The 12,418-nt window shown below is 35.2% G+C and overlaps 1 protein-coding gene across 1 annotated transcript in view; it reads right to left on the bottom strand.

Moving 5' to 3' along the window:
• Positions 1–6,007, bottom strand: part of LOC102233274 (parathyroid hormone/parathyroid hormone-related peptide receptor-like) — an 18,688-nt gene extending 12,681 nt beyond the window's left edge. The window contains exon 1 of the mRNA XM_005810619.2: positions 5,708–6,007. Within this exon, the coding sequence (XP_005810676.1) occupies positions 5,708–5,773 (66 nt within the window). The 5' untranslated portion in view covers positions 5,774–6,007. The remainder of the gene's footprint in view (positions 1–5,707) is intronic.
• Positions 6,008–12,418: the final 6,411 nt, after the last annotated feature.

The raw sequence follows: 12,418 nt of genomic DNA, 5'->3' as shown, positions 1-12,418 counted from the left end.
TCAGCGGCAGGGCAGCGGCCGACCACAAGACGGCCGGGTCCTCAGCACCGCGGCGGCACTGGTCAGAGCTAAGCTACACAGACAGCTCTGTGTTCCCGGGAACATTTCACAACACAGCAGCAAAACAAGCTGCGAGTCAACCGGAGAACAAGAGGTGACGGAGATGTCAATCAATCTCTGGCTATCTGGAAGACTGGAGATGGTTATTTTTAGCTTTCTTAAGAGAATAAATGTTTTGTTGTTGTTGTTTTTTTTACCTGTAAATTGACTTTTGAAGGGGTTTTTACTATTATGTAAAGTTCTATTTTTTTCTCTCAACTGATTCTAAAAACAACCCAAGTTCTTAAAAAAAAAAAAAATCAAAAACACACCCAGGCGTTTCCTGGAAATAACTGAATGAGCAGTTTCAACCTTTTCTGCAAAGAAGTATTCTTCACAAAATCAAGAAAATTTACGAGACTTTCCTGGGAAAACTGAGTGTCTTCAGTCAGAGGCTTCTTCAGATACGCTGTAAAACAGACGGCTACAGGAGATCTTTCCTGCCAACAGCCATCATCTATGATAACTCTGTAAAGAGTTTGAAACATTGAGCTACAACAATGTTTGATTTCCTTTTGCGATCAGTAAAGTATTTTTTTTTTATTTGAATTTGACAGACAGAATTTGAATTTGCTGTTACCAAGCAACCCTAGCTAAGCCCAGCCCGTTACCTAGCAACCATGGAGATTCTAAAAAGAACTCAAAACAGGCAAAAACTGATTCTCTATGATTGATTTTGTGGGAAAAGAAAGTAATAAACATGTTTTGTATAGCCCATAAACTTATCCTAACCTCTTTAAGAAAGCATAATAGGTCATCTTTATGGTAGTTTATAGCTGTGGTTTTAGGCAGTCAGAACCTTTCTGTATTTGGGTTTATGTGTCAGCTGGAGTGAAGGATGTGGGCTTTTTCTTTTCACAGCTGCCCTCCTCAGAAGCCAAACAGAATTCTTGTTAAACAGACGAAATCCCAGCTGGACCAGTTCATATAACGTGATATGTGTTAAGTGACACTGTTGGCACGGGCCATAAAAGGTAAGCTAACAGCAGTGAGCTGCGTTTCTCATTCAGAGCTCAGAGCGACGGTGGGGGTTCCTCTGAAGAGGTCAATCCTCAAGTCCAGGTTGAAGGAAAACCCTCGTTTGTTCTCGGCCAGTACTGGACATGTTGCATATATGGTGACAACAATTACACTGGAAAAAATAACTAATTTTACCAAGTATTTATGATCTAGTTTCTAGTGAAATTATCTTAGCACTTTTAAAAGAAGAAAAAAACGAACTTACAGGTAAATTTTCAGCAAGACAGGGGCTTGTTTTAAGTCAATATTTCATTATGTTGATGTAAAAGTTCTAGTTTAACTTGATATAAGTGAAATAATCTGCAGTTTTATCTTAAAACATTTTGTCTTAAAACAAGTTCCAATTTTGCTGAAAAGTTACTTTTTGTCTTATTTAAAGTGCACAAAGATATTTACACTAGAAACAAGACTAAAATATTTGGTAAAATTGTGTGTTTTTGCAGTGCAGATTACCTTAAACAAAGTATAAATACAAAATATTACAAAGTATTTTTTATCTAGTTCTATTGCAAATATCTTAGTCCGCTGGATATATTGATAAAAAATGCTTACAACAAAATGGTTTTCCCCTGATATAAATGAAACAATCTGCAATTTGTACCAGTGCGTTTTATCAATATTAATAAAATCTGGTCTTAAAACAAGCTCCCATCTTCTTGAAAAGTTACTTGTAAATTAGTTTTGTCTTAACTCAAGTGTACAAAGATATTTGCACTAGAAACCAGATTAAAATATTTGGCATTATTTTGTATTGCCAATGTATAAATACAAAATATTACAAAATGTTTTTCATCTAGTTTTATTGCAAATATCTGGAAATAACACAAAATAAGCTTAGAAGTAACTTTTCAGTAAGATGGGAACTGATTTTAAGACAGAAATTCCTTAATATTGATAAAAGTTGCAGATTATTTTATTCATAACAAGATGTTTTCTCCAGGTTGTAAGTGAAATAATCTGCCAGTGGAACTAGAACTTGGTTACTAGGTAACGGGCTGATCTTGGCTGGGGTTGCTAGGTAACAGCGCTAGTGGAACTAGTACTTTTTTTAAAATTAATACTAAGGAAATATTTACTTAAAAGAAGCTACTATATCTTGCTGAAAATGTACTTTCTAAGTAGGATTTGTCTTATTTCAAGTGAACTAAGATATTTGAACTGGAAACCAGAACAAAAATACTTGGTAAGTAAGATTTTGTGTTTTTTTTACAGTGGAAGGTTCTTACAACACATTTGCCACCATCATACTTCAACATGCATCGATTTAGTGCTTCAGCAAAAACAATCAACATCAGTAAAAGGAGGTCGGTCACATTTTTCTCTTGTACCAAGAGGTTCTGCTCCTGACAGATGTTGCATTTAAGCAAAACAATTAGTCTTTACATCCATTCCCTGTTGGCGTGTGAGAGCATTAACCCTCGCGGGACTCATCTTCCAGCCAAGTGATTTTCAGGCTGACTGATCTTGAGATTGTAACTCTGTCAGCGGGACGTCACTCCCAATCGACCCGAGGGGAGATTTAGTGATCAAGACACGGAGGTGTACGTAGCTGTGTGCTCGCGATCCGGCGAGTGAAAGCTGGAGGATCTGTGACGCAAGGAGCAGCAGACAGGTAATTTCTAGCGGAGAAGATTGAAGGGTTGCAGTTCGGTTGGGTCACGTCATCGCTTTAAGTGCTGCGTTTTCAGGGGAACAAAGAATCCCGATGAGCCAGGAATGCACTTTCTGAGAGACGCTATCTATAGACGGAGCCGTCGCAGAAACAAAAAGTCCTCCAAAGAGCACATCCGACAGTTCGCTTGGGAAGCCGCAGAAGATCTGAAGGAAACATGAAAGAAACCACAGCCTCTCTCACCTCATCAGAGGACGCAACGTCTGGCTGTAGTACACTGCAAAAACACTAATTTTACCAAGTATTTTTGCTCTTATTTCTAATCCAAACGAGAAAATAAGACAAAACGTACCTACAAGTAACTTTTCAGCAAGAAATAAGAGCTTGTTTAGAGTCAGTAATTCCTTAATATTGATGAAAAAAATTCTAGTTCCTTTGACAGATTATTTCACTTATAACGTGGAAAAATGTCTTGTTACAAATGAAATAATCTGCTTGTGAAACTACAACTTTTTTTATCAATATAAAGTTATTATTGATTCTAACAAGCTCTTATTTCTTGCTGAAAAGTTACTTGTAAGGAAGTCTTAATTCAAGTGAACTAAGATATTTGTATAAATTTGATGAAAAACTTCTAGTTCCACTGACAGATTAATTCACTTATGCCATGGGATAAATATCTTGTTATATGTGAAATAATCTGCCAGTGGAACTAGAACTGAGTTGCTAGGTAACGGGCAGGGCTTGGCTGGGGTTGCTAGGTAACGGTGCCAGTGGAACTAGCACTTTTTCATCAATATTCAGGAATTGTTGACTTAAAACAAGCTATTATATCTTGCTGAAGAGTTACTTGTGTCTTATTTCAAGTGTTATAAAATATTTGCACTAGAAAATGGACCAAAAATGCTTGGTAAGATTTTGTGTGAGTAAAAATGCCATCCAAAGTCACCCTTCAAACCTTTCTGGGAGAAAGTTTCAAAAATAAACCAAATATTTTTGGTCTGGTTTCTACTGCAAATATCTTAGTACACTTGAAATAAGACAAAAGTAATTATTCAGCAGGATATAGCAGCTTGTTTTAAGTCAATAATTACTTAATCTTGATTAAAATAACTTAGAACAAGACATTTTTTCCATGTTATAAGTGAAATATTCTGCCAATAGATGTAGTGTGCTGAATAGTTACTCGTACCACAAAAATACTTGGAAAGATTTGTGTTTTTTGCAGTGTACGAATAAAAACAGCATGTAAAGACACCCTTAAGCTTTCCTGGTAGAACAGATAACTTCAGAACTGATAGTGTGGTGGGCCGGGCAAAAGAAAACAGAACAAACACACTGAATGTGCAAAACAAAACAAAAAACATTTAATGGTAAAAGTCAGTAAATTAAAGCTGAGAAAAAGGAGAGAGTGTAATTAGACTAAAAATCATTAAATGAAAGCTTTTTGACTGACTTCCAGCTGAAACCTGGATTATGAAGCAACATGTGTGTGAAAACGCTCCCCTGCTAGTCCAGCTGAGAACTGAGGCTGTAATAAATCACAGAGATATGACTGCTGATTGTTTTGCTACATACTTGGACCGACGTACATATTTGGTCGTGTTTAAACACATTTTTTTCCCTGCTCTGTTTTTAACTTTTTAGAGATTTTTGTTCTGTTTTTATCCGTTGACTAGTCTAACTTATTATTCCAGGCATGCTGAGGACTAAATTAGCCACTTTTTATGTATTTTTAGCTACTTTGTGTTTTTCTTTTTAGTAATTTATTTTTACATGTTTTTAGGTCAAACTTAGGCTTAAATGTTCCGATTTTTGTCCCTGTGAGCTGGGTTTCCTTAGACTTAAACTTTTCTAATTATTTTGAATAATTACTTCAGCTTACTGTTCTGTTTAATAGGAACTATTTGAATATAACTGAAATTATGTCTTAAAAAGTGCCTTTAGTTGACATTTGTTGTGCTATATAAATAAATAATCATATTTTTTTCTTAATTTAATTGTTTTGTGTTTTAGTTTGATGGTTTTTACATCCACATGTTTCTTTTCACGGTTGATTTGTTGAATTTTTGTCTGTTTTCAATAAACTGCCTTGAGGCTATATGCATTATATGCCTCTGTTTGTGTCATATGTTACTTTCTGTAATAAAACAGATGTCTTTTGGCCCATTAAGGGTGCGGTTCATGTCTAAGGAACAGCAAAACCGTGCAATGGAACCAAAAATTAGCAGCTTTGCAGCTCAGTGTCAGTCCTGCAGAGTCGCTGTTGATAAATCCAGCACGGTTATCAAAATTGGTTCCAGTTGTTGTTCCTAAAGCTGGCCCCTCTTCACCTCAGGCATTAGATAAGCCTTTGTGTTATCATTTAAAAACTATGTTTTGTATTTTCCCACAGCCTGACAAAGTTTAGACTTTTAGAAACCAAACAAAGCCAAAGTTTGCTTCTCTTTTTAGGTCGATTTTTTGCAACATTTCCCTTTAAAATCTTTGGAAAATTTAGGAAAAAGATAGAAATATCTCTCTTATCAAAGCATTGACATGTTTTTTTAATGTATTCAGAAGTGAAAAAATTAGATTAAACCACAAATAAGTTAAATGTTCCACTTTTGGAAATACTTTAAAGTTATATTCTTCTATAAGAACCAGAACCTGTTTGAATAATATTTATTAGAAGTTTTATAAACAGGTCCAAATTAATATTTGCAAAAAAGCACAGAGAAAATTTAAAAAATAGCCACAAAGGCAGTGCAAATAAATACATAATACTAAATAAGCATCTTTCCACAAATATATGTAACAAAATATTGTAGAAATACACAGAAAATGAATAAATTAATCAAAATTACAGGTAAACAAACTGAAAACTGATTCAGTTAGTGAAATCAATTACTTCTTCAATCAGTCTTGCTGAAAAAAACAAAATACTGAGTAACTTGTGTTCTTTGAAATGATAACTTATAGTAGAAATGAACTCACCAGTGCAGCAGCTGTCAACATGCAGTGAAAAAGAGCCACAGCAGAAACTCCCTGCAGAGATGACATTATTTATTTTAGTGAAAAAAGCCTCAGAAAGAGAAACGCACAACTTTCCCCGCAGCCTCTGGCAACGCGCCGCTCCTCAGGTCGCACCGCCGACTTTAACTTCTGCAGCTTTGCTCTCTTGTGTCCCATCAGTGCTCAAAATTTAATAAGTCCAAAACAAAAAGGGTTTTTTTCCTGATATGCAGGAATAAGTTTTTTTAAAAATAAAAATATTATTTTTTCTTAATGTTTAGACATTTCAGTGGGACGCAGAGCCATCAGACTGAGCGCAGAGGATGAAAGCTTCAGTTTTCACGGCTCTCTGGACCGTCGGGTTGAGATGGGTTGGCCTTTATTGGCTGAGTTTTTAACCCTTTCCGCTCCTCCTCCTCCTCCTCCTCCTCCTCCTCCTCCTCCTCCTCTCCTGTCATCTGTCTCTGGTTACCTCTCACCTGCTTGAACTCTCTTTTCCAAAGCAGGCAGTGGAGTAATTATCTTTTTTACTGCTGCCACTCAATTTAACGTTCATATCACATAAAGTCCGGTTTACTACCACTGTAAGTGCCCATATAACGACCCCTGCCCTTCAGTTCCCCTTACACACACATTTATACAGGTTTTACACAGAAAATAGGTTTGATTTCTGATAAAACTTAATTATTCTCATATTTATTCTACTTTTAGACGCCATATTATTTAATAAAACCAATAAAAGTTCCCCTCGGTGCCTGGAAACCAATGTTTTTTTAGGCCACAAACAGGTTTCACTAAGACTTTTGATGTTTGCATATTAGATAAATGCTTATCTTCAGCGCTAACCTCTAACCTTCTGACACTTGCAGAGACAGCAAAAGCACGAGCCAATGATTGGGTTTGAATTCTTTTTTTTGTTTCCCACACGTTTTCTGAATCAATAAATTGCTAAAAGTAATGTGGAAAGCATGAATAAAGGTTTTTACACGTGTATCTGCAACGCAAAATATCTTACTGACCTGAATTAAACAAGAAATCAGCACCATTTCTTGTTTTCATAAACTTTGTTCATAATTTTTTACTTTTTAAACAATTATCCCGTCTGGCTTTGGGTGTTGTGCTCTTATGTTTTTTACTTTGGGACAACAAAGTTTTGTTTTTACAACCTGCTGCGGTTGATTAGCGTCTCAAAATCTCAATTAATACCTGACCTATGACCCCAAATTCCAGAGTTGAAAAAGGAGGCTTCATGGAGGCAGAGCAAAGAGCGGAGAGAGGAGGAGGAAGTTCAAAACATCTCTACCATCCATCATGATGGGCAAAGATCATTTCCCCGACTCCAAGACGAGCAGCAGAAGCAAACGAGGTGGATTAGCAGAGCTTCCTAAAAGCTGATGATGTCATCCAGGACATGTGACTGTGGAATATCGTCTCTGAAGAAAAGATACTGAGCTGTTAGCTTCCCATGCCAGCCATACGAGCGTAATAGAACAGTCTTAAGTCAGAGGCTTATTCAGGTTCGTTGCGAGACTGACTGCTATAGGAGATTCTTCCATGTAAATTGGATAAAAAGGCCCCATTTTCTCACAGTTTGGCGTTAAATCAAACCAGGTTTCTCCTACTGTAGGTCAGTTAGGATTCACAAATTATTTTTGTTCGGTAAATATCACACTAACTAGAGAACTAATGTTTTCAAGATCTTTGCAAAACTTTTTAAATTTATAAATTTCCACACATCTCTGCAGAATTTGGTGGAATAGACTTTCAAATTGAAAAACTTGTATTAAATGTTTTCTCCTTCAGACTTCAGATTAAAATCAGGGATTTATGATACCCACTCCAAGACTTTGTTATGCTTAATCCACTTTGGGTTTTTTTTATTATAATAATTATTATTATTTAAAGTTGCAGTATGTAACTTTAAAAGAAAATATTTGGCTACATATTTATTCAAACTGTTTCTATGTCATGACCGTACAGCATGGGAGAAAATTGAGCTCCTCTGATTCTCCCTCTGCGAACTAGAAACAACCAATCAGAGCCAGGGGGCGGGTCTTAGCGCTGTCAATCACAATCTCGCCCTCCTTTCAAGAGTAAACAAATCCTAACTAGAGCTAATGCTAGTTAGCATGGCCACTGATGTAGCGGTAAGTTATTTTTCCACCAGCGAGTACATGAGGATGATAGACAGCGCTAAGAACCTCCTCCAGGTTCTGATCGTATTTTTAATAAAAAAAAACGATCAGCTGTGGCAGCAGCTGGACAAGGCGCTAGAATTTTTCCATAAATTTTCTGTCTTGTAACAAACTATCACAACATGGCGACAGTTTTAATAAGTATAGTAAAAACATATTTTTGTAAAAGTTGCATGCTGCAGCTTTAAGCCTCTTTGTTTTTATAATAATTATTATTATTATCCTATGAGCCAGTTTGTGACTCATGTGGCTGAAAACTTATTGTCAGTTTCTGCTGATGTCTTGAAATGTTGCTTCAGTTTTTCACATGATGTTCTTTCCTCATTACTCCAACTTGCCCCACAGCATGATGCTGCCTCACCAGGACTTCACAGTTGGGTTACAAAGCTTCCACTGATTTACTCCAAATGTAACAACTGGCATAATGATCAAACATTAAATGTAGATTTCATCAGACCAACTGTAATCTGGCTTTTAGAGCAGTGGCTTCTTCCTTTCTGCGTGGCTGTTCAGCCCATGTCAGGACAGAATATGACAACACTGTCTTACCAGCGTCAGTCGGAATATTCACAAGGTTTGTTTCGTTTTGTAAGTGGTGTTGTAGTACACAGATTTCACAGAGGAACATGTTTTTCTCTGGGAGCTGGCGGAACCTGCCTCCTTCCTCGGTTTTATGGTGGCCGGAAATCCTCACGGTGTTTGAACTCGTGTGTAATTACTTCAGCAGATGAACGTGGAGCTTTCAGGCATCTGGAAAGTGTGTCCAAATATGAAGCAGACAAGTGGAGATGCTGCCTGATTTCTGTTGACATTCTTTATTCTGCTGACACTTTTATTACTGCGACTACTACTATTACTACTGCTGCTGCTATTACTACTGCTACTACTATTACTACTGCTGCTGCTATTACTACTGCTGCTACTATTACTACTGCTGCTGCTATTACTACTGCTGCTACTATTACTACTGCTGCTACTATTACTACTGCTGCTACTATTACTACTGCTGCTGCTATTACTACTGCTGCTACTATTACTACTGCTGCTGCTATTACTACTGCTGCTACTATTACTACTGCTGCTGCTATTACTACTGCTGCTACTATTACTACTGCTGCTACTATTACTACTGCTGCTACTATTACTACTGCTGCTGCTATTACTACTGCTGCTACTATTACTACTGCTACTACTATTACTACTGCTGCTACTATTACTACTATTACTACTGCTGCTACTATTACTACTGCTACTACTATTACTACTGCTGCTACTATTACTACTATTACTACTGCTGCTACTATTACTACTGCTACTACTATTACTACTGCTGCTACTATTACTACTGCTGCTGCTGCTATTACTACTGCTGCTACTATTACTACTGCTACTACTATTACTACTGCTGCTACTATTACTACTGCTGCTGCTACTATTACTACTGCTACTACTATTACTACTGCTGCTACTACTATTACTACTACTGCTACTACTATTACTATTGCTACTACTATTACTACTGCTACTACTATTGCTATTACTATTACTACTGCTGCTACTACTATTACTACTGCTACTACTATTACTACTGCTGCTACTATTACTACTGCTGCTATTACTATTACTACTGCTGCTACTACTATTACTACTGCTACTACTATTACTACTGCTGCTACTACTATTACTACTACTGCTACTACTATTACTATTGCTATTACTATTACTACTGCTGCTACTACTATTATTACTGCTACTACTATTACTACTGCTGCTACTATTACTACTGCTGCTATTACTATTACTACTACTGCTACTACTATTACTACTGCTGCTACTATTACTACTATTACTACTGCTGCTACTATTACTACTGCTGCTACTATTACTACTGCTACTACTATTACTACTGCTACTACTACTATACTACTACGACTATACTATACTATAGTATACTATACTATACTATTACTACTATTAGCAGTAGTAATAGTAGCAGCAGTAGTAATAGTAATAGCAATAGTAATAGTAGTAGCCGTAGTAGTAATAGTAGTAGCAGCAGTAGTAATAGTAATAGCAGCAGTAGTAATAGTAGTAGCAGTAGTAGTAATAGTAGTAGCAGCAGTAGTAATAGTAATAGCAGCAGTAGTAATAGTAGCAGCAGTAGTAATAGTAGTAGCAGTAATAATAGTAGTAGCAGCAGTAGTAATAGTAATAGCAGCAGTAGTAATAGTAGTAGCAGTAGTAGTAATAGTAATAGCAGCAGTAGTAATAGTAGCAGCAGTAGTAATAGTAGTAGCAGTAATAATAGTAGTAGCAGCAGTAGTAATAGTAATAGCAATAGTAATAGTAGTAGCAGTAGTAGTAATAGTAGTAGCAGCAGTAGTAATAGTAGTAGCAGTAGTAATAGTAGTAGCAGCAGTAGTAATAGTAGTAGCAGTAGTAATAGTAGTAGCAGCAGTAGTAATAGTAATAGCAATAGTAGTAGCAGTAGTAATAGTAGTAGCAGTAGTAATAGTAGTAGCAGCAGTAGTAATAGTAGTAGCAGTAATAATAGTAGTAGCAGCAGTAGTAATAGTAATAGCAGCAGTAGTAATAGTAGTAGCAGTAGTAGTAATAGTAATAGCAGCAGTAGTAATAGTAGCAGCAGTAGTAATAGTAGTAGCAGTAATAATAGTAGTAGCAGCAGTAGTAATAGTAATAGCAATAGTAATAGTAGTAGCAGTAGTAGTAATAGTAGTAGCAGCAGTAGTAATAGTAGTAGCAGTAGTAATAGTAGTAGCAGTAGTAATAGTAGTAGCAGCAGTAGTAATAGTAGTAGCAGTAGTAATAGTAGTAGCAGCAGTAGTAATAGTAGTAGCAGTAGTAATAGTAGTAGCAGCAGTAGTAATAGTAATAGCAATAGTAGTAGCAGTAGTAATAGTAGTAGCAGTAGTAATAGTAGTAGCAGCAGTAGTAATAGTAGTAGCAGCAGTAGTAATAGTAGTAGCAGCAGTAGTAATAGTAGTAGCAGTAGTAATAGTAGTAGCAGCAGTAGTAATAGTAGCAGCAGTAGTAATCGTAGTAGCAGCAGTAATAGTACTAATACTACTGTAATACTACTGCTGCTACTACTATTACTACTGCTATTACTGCTGACCATACAACTACAGGTAGTTCTACTGTAACTACAACTACAATTACTGTTAAAACTAGTACTACAGCAACAATAACCACTACTAGTACAACTCTATATAGTACTACTATTACCACTGCTAATATTGATATTGCTATTACTATCAACACCACTAGTATTACTATAATTATTACTGGTGCAAGTAAAATTATTACTATTACGACTGTCCTATTCGCACTTCTAAAAGTATTACTACTAATTTTACGGCTACAACTACTGGTACTGTTGATATAATATGACAGCAACTACTACCAGTAGTACAAATATAACTATTACTATTACTACCACTGCTAAGGCTACTATTATTATTACAATTGAAACATTTACTAAAACATTTACTGATATTGAGACAATCAATTGATTATTAGTAGTATTTCAATAAATTAGCATTACTACTATAACTACTAGTAACGATAACTATAACTAAGTAACTATTAGTACCACCACTACTGCAAATACTGTTACTATTATTGGTTCCACTATAATTAGTAACAGCTGTAAATATTGTTACCAATATTGTTATTAGTATTATTACAATGAGTAGAACTATTACTACCCCTATTATTATTATTACTAATAATTTAACTATGATTAGTTCTGCTATAATTATTGCTGTTATCAATTTACTACCACAACTTATATTGATGAAAGTAGTACTACAGAAACAACTACTAATACATTAACTATTACTATTAGTACCACTGCTAGAACAATTAGTACTGTTATAACTGTTACTATTGATATTACTACTGTAATTAGTGCTCAAACTACTACTACTAATAATAATAGTAACAAGGGATTATGTTTTAATTCCTCTGCTTCATGTTTATAACTCTGTTCACATTATTATTGTTAATATCATCATTAATTATTTTAATGTTCAATTTCTTTCTAGTGTCTTAAATATCCTGTTAATAAAAGCCCATCTAATCAAATGAATTTAATTAATGATAATAATAATAATAAACTAATTAAATCTTTATTTAAGTCAAATAAGTAAAATGTAAAAAATAAGATAAAGAAAATTTTAAAATACATATAACAATATTCAAACACAAAAAACTTCCATGTACAGTTTATAAAGGAGTAAGAAGAAGAATCTTATTAAATCCTACCCCCAATTGTTTTATCCAAATATGTCCCATTTTATACATATTTACATTTTTGACATGTCACAATTTCTAGTCTTTCCAAAATATATCTATTATGAAGTCTACACCATGTCGACAGCTACATTCATCTTTAACAATCAAAAACAAACTCTTTTCCTGTTCTTTATTATCCATTATTTATGTAACAGAAAGGTTTAGGTACTTGTGTTTTATA

This window comes from Xiphophorus maculatus, chromosome 10 (genome assembly GCF_002775205.1).
Source record: "Xiphophorus maculatus strain JP 163 A chromosome 10, X_maculatus-5.0-male, whole genome shotgun sequence".
NCBI lineage: Eukaryota > Metazoa > Chordata > Actinopteri > Cyprinodontiformes > Poeciliidae > Xiphophorus > Xiphophorus maculatus.
This window is presented reverse-complemented; position numbering and strand designations above follow the sequence as displayed.